This window comes from Chelonoidis abingdonii, chromosome 6 (assembly GCF_003597395.2).
Source record: "Chelonoidis abingdonii isolate Lonesome George chromosome 6, CheloAbing_2.0, whole genome shotgun sequence".
NCBI classification, from domain to species: Eukaryota; Metazoa; Chordata; order Testudines; family Testudinidae; genus Chelonoidis; species Chelonoidis abingdonii.
Genome location: NC_133774.1, coordinates 70,078,628 through 70,093,450, shown reverse-complemented (window position 1 = coordinate 70,093,450; position 14,823 = coordinate 70,078,628). Strand labels below are relative to the sequence as shown.

At 44.5% G+C, this 14,823-nt stretch overlaps 1 protein-coding gene across 3 annotated transcripts in view; it reads left to right on the top strand.

Moving 5' to 3' along the window:
* The first annotated feature begins 12,099 nt into the window (after positions 1-12,099).
* Positions 12,100-14,823, top strand: part of FBXL17 (F-box and leucine rich repeat protein 17) — a 522,840-nt gene continuing 520,116 nt past the window's right edge. For 2 of the 3 annotated variants that reach the window (XM_075067139.1, XM_075067140.1), the window contains exon 1: positions 12,100-13,094. In XM_075067139.1, coding sequence (XP_074923240.1) covers positions 12,726-13,094 — 369 coding nt within the window. In that variant the 5' untranslated portion in view covers positions 12,100-12,725. The remainder of the gene's footprint in view (positions 13,095-14,823) is intronic. The other variant, XM_075067141.1, reaches the window with a different exon arrangement.

Below are 14,823 nucleotides of genomic sequence, written 5' to 3'. Positions count from 1 at the left end.
ATGTATATTAGAGTCAAATTCTGCTATTATTTACACCTCTGTAAATCTGGAATAACTCCATTGTTACTGGAGTTATTTGAGATTTACATTGATAACTGAAAGTAGAATGTAGCTTTTTTCCTCCCTGCCTCTTACTCTTCCTGTTCAGCACAGGAGAGACGGCAGCTTCTGATTCATCTCATCATTTTTTCTTTATCACTTTATTTTCTCCCTATCCTTTCCCTCTGACCACTGCTGACATGATGCTTTGCCAAATAACCTCTTCCTAAGATAGAACCAATTGCACTCAAAGTTGCAGCCAGCATGGGAACATTGCAAGAGAAATAATGTTACCAGCAAACAGTCTCCTCTATGTCCAGGGTCCAGGTCACCTCTATGTTTAACTTGTTGACATAGATGCAAGCACAAAAAAGGTTGGGTGGATGGTGAGGGAATCAGTAGTGTTATTTGGACTCACAAGTTGACGGGGAGGAGCAACAATCTAGCTTCACAGAAAAGCTTAGTTCTACTCTTACCAAAGGTCTCCCCATTAACTCCACATCCTATATTTACAACATAAAGGGGTGCGTGTAACTATCGTGCATGTACATATCTGTACTACTTCCATACTCAGGGTATGACTACACTTGCAGCTGTACAGCGCTGCCACGGGAGCACTCCTGAGGCAGCGCTTTGAAGTGCGAGTGTGGTTGCAGTGCCAGCGCTGGGAGAGAGCTCTCCCAGCACTGCAGGTACTCCACCTCCCCGTGGGGATTAGCTTACAGTGCTGGAAGCCGCTGAGGCACTGTTTACACTGGCGCTTTACAGCGCTGTAACTTGCTGCACTCAGGGGTGTGTTTTTTCACACCCCTGAACAAGAAAGTTGCAGCGCTGTAAAGCGCCAGTGTAAACAGTGCCTCAGAGAGCTTGTTCTCTATCTGCAGTAGTAAATGGTCATGCTTTTACATGCAGGGTCCCAGTCTCAACAGACTAACCAGACAGCATAGTTGTTACATTTGGACATGCTGTATTTAACCACTAAATAACAATCTGCTCCCAGTGCCAGGAGAAGAATCCTGGTGCTCAGTGTTCCACTGCTATCTTACAGGTACTTTTGTAACCCATTAGTACTGTGTGTATTGTAGGGGATGGTTCACATATCAGATAACATGCTTTCATCCTCTATGGCTCCTCTTCTAGGTGAGATTTGTACGATAGCTCTGAATTTTGTGGCTTCAAACCTTTCTAATGAGCCATGTGAGGGTAAAATACATTTATGTATAGAAATTAGTATAAGGATGATGAAATAATTTTATATTGCATAAATTACAGAGCTAAAAATATGACTTGATCTTTTAAAATTTGATGATTTTGGGACCAACTTCATGGTGTTTGGGGGTTGACTCATTACTTTTGAACTTTATATGTTGACTACTTATATGTTGCCTCCCTGTCTGAAAATTGGGGGCAAGGAATCACCTTTGTGTTCCCTTTGCAGTGGTACTTCCAATCATGGATAAATTAAAGAATGATCTACTCTTTTGAGAACCTGTTTACATGAACAGGTAATTTCATCCCTTGAGCACCTGTTTGGGGGCTCAGCAAACAAAGTGATCAGCAGTCTTACCCTAATATAACCAAACATTTAAGCACATGTGTAACTTTCAACATATAAGTAGCCCCACTCAAAGTTAAGCTTTGCTTAAATTCTTTGCTGGATCAGGACCAGGGTTCTCATCACCTTGCAGGATAAGCAGGTGATCTCTGTCAAATACACAGTTGTGATGAATGAGAGAGAAAAATAGAATAGCTTCATTTCTTTTAGCAGCCCAGAATTGCTTAGTCCTACCTTTAGCTCACCATGAACTACATGTATCCTGATCAAATTTGCAAGGAGATAACTTTGATAAATATCATACATTCAGAAAACTTGATTGCAGTATATCCAGTAAATCTTTAGCAGCATAAACTAGGTGGGATAGATAATTCTTTCAGTGTCCAGATAGCGCATTTAATTGAATTTCTTGGATAGTTAGTTATTCAACTTTTGGTTTTATGCCTTTTAATCTCAGTTAATATATGCAATAATCATTCAGAAATGCACTGCTAGTCATGTCTTCTTGCTTAAATTAAGGCAGTTAAGACTTCACAGCTGATCAGATTGCTTGATTACCCCATTATCTAATATTTCTGTCTCATCCCGCTGCCACAGCAAACCTTCACATGGTGCTCTTCTTGCATGAAGCAACAGTGACATCCAGTGACTAAATGTATATATTAATCACAAGCATCTCTGTCCATTGACTTCTATGTATCCCTCAGGACAAAAATTCCATAATTGAAACTTTATGGGTTTACAGCTTCAAATGGGCCAAATTCTCCTCTCAGCTACACGAGTGCAACCCCACTTGACTAGCTGTGTAGATGTTTAACAGTAAGCAACATTTAAAAATATTGCTTGAAGAATTACAATTACTTTATTCTCAACACAAATTTACAGGGAAAAAAATCTGAAATACTGATAGATTATTATATCCCCATTTTACAAAAGATCATAGGACCAAACTTGCTCTACCTGATCATAGATGATATATATGACCAGATTTGGATCTAATTTACACTGAAGTTAATAATTAATTCATTTTGCCTATGGTATTATTTGATTTTTTTATCTGGGAACAAAGAATGTAGGCCATATTTACAAGATGAGGACTCTAGCCTGGGAAATAGTGACTCTGAAAATGATTTGAGGGTTATGTTGGATAATCATGTGAACACGAGCTCCCAGTGTGACACTGTGGCCAAAGGGACCAATGTGATTCTGGGATGCATAAACAGAGGAATCTCGAGTAGGAGTAAAAAGATTATTTTACCTCTGTATTTGGCACTGGTGTGGCTGCAACTTGAATACTGTGTCCAGTTGTGGCATCCGCAGTTCAAGAAGGATGCTGATTGGAGAGGGTTCAGAGAAGAGCTACCACAATGACCAAAGATGAGAAAACATGCTTTATAATGATACATCCTGGAGCTCACTTGATTTAATTTAATAAAGAAAAAGTTAAGAGGTGACTTGATTACTGTCTAAAAGTAACTACACAGGGAATAAATATTTAATGATGGACTCCTCAGTCTAGCAGAGAAAGGTGTAACATGATCCAATAGATAGAATTTGAAGTTAGATAAACTCAGACCAGAAAAAAGTGTAAATTTTTAACAGTAAAAGTAATTAACCATTCGAACAATTTACCAAGTTGTGGTTGATTCTTTGTCAATGGCAATTTTTAAATCAAGGTTGAATATTTTTCTGAAAGAGATGCTCTAGGAGTTATTTTGGGAAAGTTGTATAGTCTGTATTCTAAAGGAGGTCAAACTAGATGATCACAGTGATCTTTTCAGGCCTTAGAATCTATGAATTAAGGGGGCTTATCTGAATTTGCAACAAAGCTTTACAGTCTTTGAAGTTTATAGGATCCTGTCCTGAGCAGGCTGGGTCTTGTCTTCAGTTAGTCAATGCTGTAAAAAGATGATCTGCAAAAAAAAGATGATCCATAGATCTTGCAAAGCCAGACGGAACTCTGAAGAGTAACTGCTAGAAAGGTCCAGGTTACCCAAGACAAATATCTATTTGTAAATAAGTAACAGAGCAATTGAAAAGAATATGTTAATTGGTATTTGGGTAATGTTTCCATCCTTAGGTCCCAGTACTGATTCATATGTTTCATATTTACTCTATGTAAAAAATCTTATGTAATATGAAGTGGCCCCTGAATATTCCCACTGAGTTCCAGCTCAAGTGCTATTGATTTTCAAGGACTTTCTGGAAACAGTGCCTATTGGGGCCACAAAAATGCCCTCTTACTGCACTAAATGTTTGGAGCTGAACTCTTTCCTTTCTGAAGCCAGTAGTACTTATAGGGCCCTTCAGTTTGTATTTGGAGTGATTTCTGGGCATCTAGTCTAGACTACAGAGTTAGGTTGATGTAAGACAGTTTTCGTCAGCCTAACTCTGTAAGTGTCTACACTACAGCACTTCTCCCGCCGATGTAAGTCCCCCATTATGCTGACCTAATAACTCCACCTCCATAAGAGGTATAGCACTTAAGCTGATGTAGTTAGGGCAACACAGTGACTGTATAGACACTGCGTTACTTACTTCGTCTGTCGGCTCCACACCCTGCCTAGCTCTCACCAGGGAGCTCCGTGGGGAACTGAAAGCTCAGCCTCTCAGCACCTGGCAGCCGGGCTCCCAGCAGGGTAAATAGCTCGTGCATTATCCAGCAGTATGTGCAGTACTTGCAAAACCGGGCGAGGAAGCGACAACAATGCAATTACCATACTGATGAGGACATGGACACGGACATTCCTAGAAGCACGGCACGTGGCGATTGGGAGATCATGGTGGCATTGGGCCTGGTTCATGCTGTGAAACCCCAGTTCTGGGCCCAAGAAACAAGCACAGACTGGTGGGACTGCATAGTGTTGCAGGTCTGGGATAATTCTCAGTGGCTGTGAAACTTTTGTATGCGTAGGACCACTTTCATGGAACTTTGTGACTTGCTGTCCCCTGCCCTGAAGCGCAAAGACACCAAAATGAGAGCAGCCCTCACAGCTGAGAAGCGAGTGGCCATAGCACTGTGAAAGCTTGCAATGCCCGACAGCTACCGGTCATTCGGGAATCGGTTTGGAGTAGGCAAATCTACTATGGGGGCTGCAGTGCTGCAAGTAGCCAATGCAATCATTGACCAGCTGCTATCAAGGGTAGTGACTCTGGGAAATGTGCAGACCACTGTGGATGGCTTTAATGTGCTGGGGTTCCCTAAGTTACTACCCTTCTTAGCAGCCGCTCAATGATTGTGTTGGCTACTTGCAGCACAGCAGCCCCTACAGTACATTTGCCCACTTCAAACTGATTTCCAACTGACTGGTAGCTGTCGGGCATTGCAAGCTTCCGCAGTGCTATAGACACACTCTTCTCAACGATCAGGGCTGCTCTCATTTTACTGTCTTTGTGCTTCAGGGAAGGGGACAGCAAGTCACAAAGTTCCATGAAGGTGGCCCTATGCGTACAAAAGTTTTGCAGCCACTGGGAATCATCCCAGACCTGCAACACTATGAGATCCCACCAGTCTGTGCTTGTTTCCTGGCCCCAAATCAGCATTCCACGGCATGAACCTGGCCCAGTGCCACCATGATCTCCCAATTGCCACATGTTGTGCATCTAGGAACATCTGTGTCCACGTCCTCATCAGTATAGTAATCGCACTGTCGTCGCTTCCTCGCCCGGTTTTGCAGGTACTGCACTTACTGTTGGATAATGCACGAGGTATTTACAGTGGTCAAAACTGCAGCAGAGATCTGAGTGGGCTCTATGTTTGCTGCACAATGGTGCCTGTACAGGTAATCCTTGAAAAAGGATGCAAGATGAGCTGTTCAGTTCAAGATGGCCAATAAAAGGCAGTAACTGGTTGTCTTCTGTAGCTTCCACGGGAGCCCAGGACAGCTTCTGCCGCTTTCTCCAGATTGTCTATGCGGCTCTGTTCACAATGGCTGAGAAACAGCGGAGAATTGTTGCCTTCTGTAGCTTCAATGGGAGCCCAGGACTGACAATGTGGAAAAAGCAGTGAGAGCAGAGTTTGCGGCAAAAATGCGAGCAGAGTTTGCGGCGGAAGCTGTGCGGCTCTGTTCACGATGACCGAGAAACGGCAGGAAATGGTTAGATGAAAGAGTAGACAGAAAGAGGACAGGACATTTAAAGCGGATTCAGTGTACCAGGAGACAGGTGGTGGCAGTGCACCGTGCTACACCATCTGCTGGCAGTACGGCGTCTGCCATAGCTTTCACAGAAGGAGGAGCAAGTGACGGCACACAGCCAGAAAAGCCTGCGAGAATGTTCTTGCTCCATCATGCACTGGGAGCTTAACCCACAATTCCAATGGGTGGCAGAGACTGCGGGAACTTTGGGATAGCTACCACAGTGCAACCCTCCGTCATTCGATGCTAGCCTTGGTACTGTGGACGCACTCCGTCGAATTCACGCGCTTTAGTGGGGACACAACATCGAATGTATGAACTCGATTCAGGAAATTTGAATAAAATAACTTTGAATTAATTTCGTACTGTAGACGTACCCTTAGACTGTAAGCTCTCCAGGGCAGGGAGCACCTTATTGTAATGTGTTTGTACCTGCCTAGCACAACGGGGCTGGGAACGCTAGACATTGTCACAATAAAAATAATAATGAAATGAGTATTACTTTGAAAAAATTAAATTCCTGATATCAAATAGAGTATAATTACTTAATATTTATACTGTGGTGCCCAGAGGCTCCAATCAGGATCAGGGCTCTACTGTGCTGTATAAAGACACAAAGACCTAATCACATCAGCCACACTATCAGAGGCTCCTTCACCTGCACATCTACCAATGTGATATATGTCATCATGTGCCAGCAATGCCCCTCTCATGTACATTGGCCAAACCGGACAGCTCTACACAAAAGAATAAATGGACACAAATCAGACATTAAGAATTATAACATTCAAAAACCAGTCGGAGAACAAATCACGAGTAATATTTGCACTGTAAAAATGATTAAAAAAAGATATATTTTCATTCACCTCATACAAGTACTGTAGTGCAATCTCTTTATCATGAAAGTGCAACTTACAAATGTAGATTTTTTTTTGTTACATAACTGCACTCAAAACAAAACAATGTAAAACTTTAGAGCCTACAAGTCCACTCAGTCCTACTTCTTGTTCAGCCAATCGCTAATTACATTTACGGCGAGATAATGCTGCAATGCTTAAAATGTCAGCTGACAGTAGAGAAGAGGCGTTAACATGGACACTTGTTGTCAAGCATTGCAAGGCACTTACATGCCGATATGGCTAAACTTTCATATGCCCTCTTCAGTGCTTTGGCCCACCAATTCAGAGGAACATACTTCTATGCTGATGATGCTCATTTAAAAAAATATATTAAATTTGGACTGAACATCTTGGGGCGAGAATTGTATGTCCACTGTTAACCCGCTCGCCAATACTTCATGTTATAACAGTTCAGAGAGCAGCCATAGCTGAGCAAAAGAACAGGAGTCCAGAAAGACAATGCACACACTGACATTTGAACACTCACTGCAGATTGACCAATACCCAAAGAAGATACCAGTGAGATTTCTCAGAAGCTAACAACATGATCCCCAAGTTTAAGAATCTGATAGGCTCCAAAATCTTGAGAGGGACAACGTGAAGCGATGCTTTCCAGAAGTCTTAAAAGTGCAACACCATGCAGAAACTACAAAACCTGACCACAAAAAGAGAAAATCAACCTTCTTGCTGGTGGTATCTGACTTAGATAATGAAATGAACATGCATTGGTCTGTACTGCTTGGATTGTTATGAGCAGGAACCCGTCATGTACTGGTACATGTCTCTTTCTGGAATGGTGGTCAAGCTTGAAGGGGCATGGATCTTTGCACATCTGCACATAAATATCCTTGCAGACCACCGGCTCGACATGGCAATGCAAACATTCTGTCCCCCTTTCAGGTGAGATTGTGAAGCATGCAGCATTATATCTCCTGCAAATATAACCAAGACTTTTTGTCCGAGAAATGTCTGAACAAGAAGTAGGACTGAGTGGAATTTGTAGGCTCTAATATTTAACATTTTATCTTTATTTTTGAATGCAGTCATTTTTTTGTATATAATCTACATTTGTAAGTTCAACTTTCATGATAAAGAGATTACACTACAGTACTTGTATTAGGTGAATTGAAAAACACTATTTATTTTAGTTTTTACAATGCAAATATTTGTAATAAAATAAAGTGAGCACTTTATACATTGTATTCTGTGTTGTAGTTGAAATCAATATATTTGAAAATGTAGAAAACATCCAAAATATTTAAATAAATGGTATTCTATTATTGTTTAACAGCGTGATTGTGATTAATTTTTTAATCACACGATTAATTTTTTTAATCACTTGACAGCCCTACTCTCAAGACAAATCCTTTATTAAGAATGAAAACTCTTTACAGAATAAGATAACACTTCCTGATAATCTCCAGTTGTAGCCTGTGAATGTCTTGCCCTGTGCTCCTTTGTTTATCTCCTCCCTAGCATGTAGTGCCTCACAGAAAAAAAACATAGAACTGCTAATAGAATGTACAGGACATGTGGCATCTCTACACCTCCTGAGGACTCATTCTATAGCACAGCCCCCTTTCAATTTTTTAAATTTATATTTTATTGATTTTCCCCCTCAAAAAAATAAGAGAACAAAACAAACAAAAAAAGTAAGGCGAAGGGAGGGAAAAGGGAAGGAAGGATGGGGACTGGTAGGAAGAAAGGAGTGCTACATCTCCATTTCCATCTGCCAGGAATTAATCAAAGGTTTCTAAAATGTTAGACCTAATCTTTTCAAATTTATCTTGAGGTCCCTTTTCTCCAAAACATTTCTGACTCTTTAGCTACCAAGTCAGTCAAGTTGCTGTGCCAAGCTTCTATCCATGGAGGCAGTCTGCTGTTCCATCTAAGCAATAGAATCATTTGGCTACAAGCACAGATCTGCAGAACCAAACTTTCCATGAGTTGGAGAGTTTCCAAGATGCTAAGAAGTAATTTTAAAGGTGGTATCCATTTTCATATTAATTCTCCTGCTGACTTCTAGAGGATAGTACCACGGGACGGTCCCAAAACATATGAGCCAAAGTGGCTCTGGGAGACTCACATGTCCAGAAACAGTCTGTTTTGGCATGGCCCATGCACTGCAACCTGTATAGGGATCAGTGTAAACAAAATACAATTTTCTCTTGGATTAATAGTAGTTTTTAATATTTTGTGAGGCATTTCCACATTGGCTAGGTTTCCAATATATCCATAAATCTTTGTTCCAGGGTTGGTGAAGGTAATCTAAATTAGGGAGGGTCTTTTGGGCCAGGAAGTCATTTTTTTTTCAATTGACATTACATGCACATTCATTGTCTAGAGACGGGTAGTAATTTTTGGTGTTAGAAGTGGGTCGCAGTGTACTGTAGTTTGAAAACATCTGCCCTAGAGAATGCTGAATCTGTTACAGTCTTGGCTAATAGACAGGTGTCTTTTAGTTCATGTAGTAGAAGCTCATTCATTTAGCTCCAGAGGTCCCAGTTTTGATCCCTGCTGCCGATGCGAGCGTGAGTTGTCATTACACATATATTGAGAGAGTGTCAGATAAAGGAGTCAAATAGACGAATGCTCAAAAATAAAACTATGAACCCAACTTTGCTCAGCAGCTCCTACTGATTTTAGTTGGAACTGAGTGGGTGGTCATCACTTCTGGAAATAAAGCCTGATAAATATCTATGTTCAATGCAATAAACTTAAAAACAAAAACAGAATAAAAGCTAGAATGTTTGGCAATGGAAGAGGACTGTAACATAATAGACATTATTAAAACTTGGTGGGGCAGATCCTCAACTGTCATGCAGTAGAACCCTTATTTTATGTGCAAATTGAGGATTGAGGTAGTCATAAAATTGAACATCAAGAGTACAGTAAGCAATGTACATAAATTGCAGTATGATTCACTGCATTGCTTTCTTCTTGTCCTTCAAATAATGGAAAGTGATTTCTAATGCACTGAAAGCATCAATGTGAAGGGATGTCAACTTGTTCTTCAGTGACATCACTTCTATGATGTGATTCTTTTTTTCCCCATCAGGAATAATAAATTGTATAACTGGTCATTTGTAAGGTTGGTATTTGTAAAATAGAGAATCTACTGTCAGTGGAAATATGACAAGTTACACCAGCTGAGGATCTACTCTGGTGGTTTTACAAAAGTCCGTAGTCCATAGGATGCAGTAACACGAGTTTAATCTATACAGGAAAGACAGATTAGGTCACAGAAATTGGAAAGTAGCATTATACCTGAAAGATACCATGGAATCTAATTAAATTAAATTTCTGTAGAAAAGGACCTTACAGTAAAACCTATACTGATACAAATTCCAAGGCATTAAAAATTCCAAAATATTAGTATGGTAATTTTTTTTCCATATGAAAACATTAAGAGAACCAAAAGAAGTGCCACTGTGGCTAACTAACAAAGTAAAAGAAGAAGTGAAAGACAAAAAGGCATCCTTTAAAAAGTGGAAGTTAGATCCCAGTGAGGAAAATAGAAAGGAGCATAAACTCTGGCAAGCGAAGTGTAAACATATAATTAGGAAGGCCAAATAAGAAGCTGAAGACCACCTAGCCAAAGACTCAAAAAGTAATAGCAAAAAAAAATGTTGAGTAGACCAGAAGCAGGAAGAACAGCTAGCCAAAGACTCAAAGTAATAGCATTTATTTAAAGTACATCAGAAGCAGGAAGCCTACTAAACAACCAGTGGGGCCACTGGATGATCAAGATGCTAAAGGCCATTGTGGAGAAAGTAAATGAATTCTTTGCATCAGTCTTCAGCAGTGAGGGAAATTCCCAAAACCGAGACATTCTTTTTAGGTGACAAATCTGAGCAACCATCTCAGACTGAGGTGTCATTAGAGGTGGCATAGTATAATTCCTCAATCTGAACCTTAGAGTTCAAATATGAGGTACTAGCATAAATTCCTCTAAGCTTATTTACCAGCTTAGATCTGATAGCGCTGCCACCAGCCAAAAATTCCAGTGTTTGACTCACTCTGGTCTCCCCAAAACCTTCCTTGGGGGACCCCAAGACTCAGATGCCCTGAGTCTCACCACAAAGGGAAATAACCCCCCTTCCCTTGTCTTCTCTTTACTTCCTCCCAGGCTTCCCTTCCCTGGATGGCCCGGGACGATCACCCTATTTCAATTCCTTGAAATGCAAACCAGCGAGATCAGGTTTCTTTCACCCTCACTCAGAGTCCCTGCAAATGCAAGCTTTGTAACTCTAACACCAAGAGATTTTCTCTCCCCCGTTCTTCCTCCCGCCCCAATTCCTGGTGAGTTGCAGACGCAATCCCTTGAACCCAACTAAAAAAATCCAACAGTCTTAAAAAAAAAAAAAAAAGTTATAGAAAAAAGATAATAAAGGTCTCTATCAAGGCCCAAATACAGATCATTGCTAAAAAGAAAACAACTGAAAAACAGCCTCTCTCCAAAAAAAATACATTTAAACATGCATGCAACTACACACTATCGTATACAAAAACAATAAAAACCTCTCTTGTCTAATACCCTGGCTGTCAACTGGAAACAGAAGATAAAATGCCTGAAGGATGAGGATCCTCTCAGAGCCAATACACACTAAAGACATCAGACAGAACACACACCCAAAAATTCCCTCCCTGAGCTTTGAAAAATCCGGTTTCCTGATTGGTCCTCTGGTCAGGTGTTTGGTTCCCTTTGTTAACCCTTTACAGGTAAATGAAACATTAGCCCTTAGCTATCTGTTTATGACAAGAGGGTCCTGAAATGAAAAATCTGGTAGAAATTCCTGGGGAAGCAGTTCCTGGAGGTGAATGTCATTTTGGGAAGCAGCTTCTGGGGTGTTTGGGAAAAGGCAATTCCTGGAGGACACAGAATTTGTTGTGAGTGAACTGTACCCATAGTCTTTCAGATGGTGCAGTACCTAGCAACATGCTTGTAAAAGAAGCAGCAGTTCCCTTGTGTGGGGGTGAAAGGGGGGCAGAAGTGAGGCTGTTGTGTGTGTGCAGGGGGGAGAAGGGCTGTTGTGAGTGTATGTCTGGAGGGAGGAGACTGTCGTGGAGGTATATGCGTGGAGAGTGGCATTGTGGGGATGGGGATGGGTTGTGGGAGGAAAAGGGGCAATTGTGGATGTGGCCGTGTGTGTAGGCGGAGAGTGGGGCTGATGCTGTGTGCACATGTAGGGGGAGCGTGTCTGTTGTGTGCATGAATGGGAAGTGGGACTGTTGCGTGTGTTTACACGGAACAGCTGTTGTGGGGTGTGTGCAGAAGATGTGGGGCTGTTGGGGTGGGGGGGGGCGAGGGACAGCCCCTAGCCGGGAGCCTGGGGAGTGACTTCGCGGACGGCAGACTCCTGGCTCCTTTCGAGGCGTCCCGCTGAACATCCTGGGCCTCAGCAGCCGTTGCGGGTTGGCTGCCCTGGCCCAGCCCAGCCGCAAGCGGCAGCAGTGTAGAGCCCAGGCCCCGGGGCGGCCCCTCTTGCTGGGCCGCGAGCGGCGCCTGGATAAGGTCAGGGCGGCGGTAGCGGAAGCTTCTGCAGGTTCAAAGTCCCGGAACAACCGGCGGCGGTGCCGCCTCCCCGCCGTGCCCAGCGACTGGCCCCCGCCCGGGCACCATGACACCCGCCGCCCCTGCCACCGGCTGCAGTTGACACCGCAACGGGACCTGCCCGGGGGCGGCAGCTGGGCCCCCGCAAATCCCCGCGCCGGAGCTTCCTGTATGGGCCACCTGCTCTCGAGGGAGGGAACCAGCCTGAGCCGGGAGAGGAGTCGCTGCCGCCGCCGCGGGAGAAAGGTGCCGCCGCGGAGCCGGAGCTGCTTCCTGCGCGGGCCCTGCATGCTCTGCTTCATCGTGCACGGCGCCAGCCCGCCCGCCCCGGAGCAGCCCCTACCCGGCCGGGACTCGCCGCCTCTCTGCGCGGCCCTGAGTTCCGCGGAGCAGCGCGCCGCCCGCCGCCTCCTGCACCTCTCGCCCGCCGCCTGGGAGCAGCGGGGGGGCCCGGTGCCAGCGCTGCTCCTCTCAGGCCTGCTGCCCCGCCCGTGCGGGCCTTCCTGGGCTCGGCGCGCCGCCCGGCGAGGCCGGCCCCCGACATGGTGTGTAAGCGCAAAGGGGCCGGCCTGCCCGCCTGTCCCCCCTGCAAGCAGCCCCGCTGCGGTGCCGCCGCCCCTCCGGAGCCGGAGGCTGCCGCCTGCCAGTGCCCGAGCGAGCAACAGCTCTGTCCCCTCCCCTGCGCCTCGGGCCGCGCTGCTGGCGGTGGGGGGCCGCTGCCCGGGGTTCTTTCCGGAGAAGGTGGTGGCGTGGGGGAGCTGGCCGCTGAGCTACCGCCGCAGGAAAAGGAGGAGGAAGGTAACGATCCTGACCGCCAGGAGCCGCTGGAGAACCCCAGCGAGTGCTGCCGAGAATCGCTGCAGCCGCCGCCCCCTGACATCAACCAGCTGCCGCCCTCCATCCTTCTCAAGGTGGGTCTGGGTGCAGGGAGGCCCCGCCAGGGGGCTGACTCCTCGCCACCAGCTAAGGGGAAGCCAGAGTTGAAGGTGTTTCAAACTCAGAGGGCTGTTGCTTCCCTCTGGTAGCAGTGAGTGTTCGGGGTAAAGAGCTTCCTCCCTCCTGTGAGGTTCCAGCTATGGCTTTTCAGGGTATGTCTACACTGCACCTACACCCCCTGGGGCTGGTCCGTGACAGCTGACTGGGGCTCAGGGGGATCGGGGTAGGGGGCTATTGAATGTAATGTAGTGATGCAGTATGAGCTCAAGGTTAGTGAGAATTGAGCTAGCTGACTCCTGTTAGGGAACCCTGGCCTTGAGTGTCTACTTTATATTTAACTTCTGCATTAAGATTTTTCTAATGTGCTCAAACCTAGGGTTCTGGCAGTCACACTATAGTGCACAGACCTGAGTCAAAGCTCCTCGGTCCCTAGCATGCCCCCCAGACCTTCTTCCACCAAACTGTGGCTGCTCTAGCCCTTGGACTGTAGTGTACTGGAAGGAAACTATAAGAAGCAGCTTAGTTTGCTGAAGGCTTGATTTGATCACTTTCTATTGCAAACCCAGGAGGTTCTTTGACAGTGTGCTTGCAGGTAAGTGATCAGAACAGAATAGGTTAACATTAACTTGAGCTGTTGCCTTTTGCCAAGGGGGTAGGTGCGTGTGTGTATGGAGTCTTCTGTTTTCAATAGTGGATTACAGATTGTTGGGATAGAGAAGACTAAGGAAATTGTCCCATGGAATTGTGGGATATTTCCAGATGACTCCTGGAACTTGAGTCAAGCTTGAGTGTGTGTTCCCTGTAAAGGAATAGGGCTCAGACCTTGGGACTTGACTCAGGCTTCTGGATCTGAGCACTGGGACAGTGCAATTGCAGTGTAGACTCAAGGGGGATAATCCTTGAGCCTGGGCTCAAGCATGGGTTTGCATTCCAGTGCAAATATATCTTTGGACCCTGCTTTTATGTTTCAGGGTTACAGCTCTCCTTCCCTGAGACTGTAAACAAATTTGGATCAATGTACAAAGTAGCATTAAAGAATTCTTCTCCATCTTAATATTATGTTTCTTGAAAAATTTATAGCTACTGTTTTCCTCTGTGGTTTATTACAATTAATAGGCAAATTTAAGAAATTTCATTTAGGGCTAAATGCTCATCCCATTGCAGTGAGTGTGGCTTCATTGCAAAGCGGGATCTTTCCCTTATGTTTTTTTTCTGAATATCTAGTCAAGATATAGGATCAACTTATGCCCTCTCCCCTGCTATGCAGATCTCCAGACAGAAGTGGAAGAGTTACACCTCGTCCACAGTACAGAATTAAGTTGACCTAAACTAGGTTGACATATAGCCACCACAGTAATTACTGCTGTTTTTCATGTCCACGCTGTCTTCCTTCTGCTGGTGGTGTGTGTCTTCATCAGGAGTGCTTGCACCAACCTAAGTGGACCAGTGTTGGGGGTGACAGTGGGAGCCTCTCCCTCCCCTTCCTCAGGGTCTGTCAGCAGGAGTCAAGCCGGTGAGTCTCCAGCAGCGAGTCTGGGACAGGGCTGATAGACAGAGGCAGCAGAACTCTAGCTGTGACCCCTGTGACAGCCAAAAGGTGATGTAACTAATGCAGCGTCTATACAGACATTGTATTACCCTAACTATATCAACCTCCCGCAGAGGTGGAGTTATTAAGTTGGTGTAGTGGGCAACTTACATTGG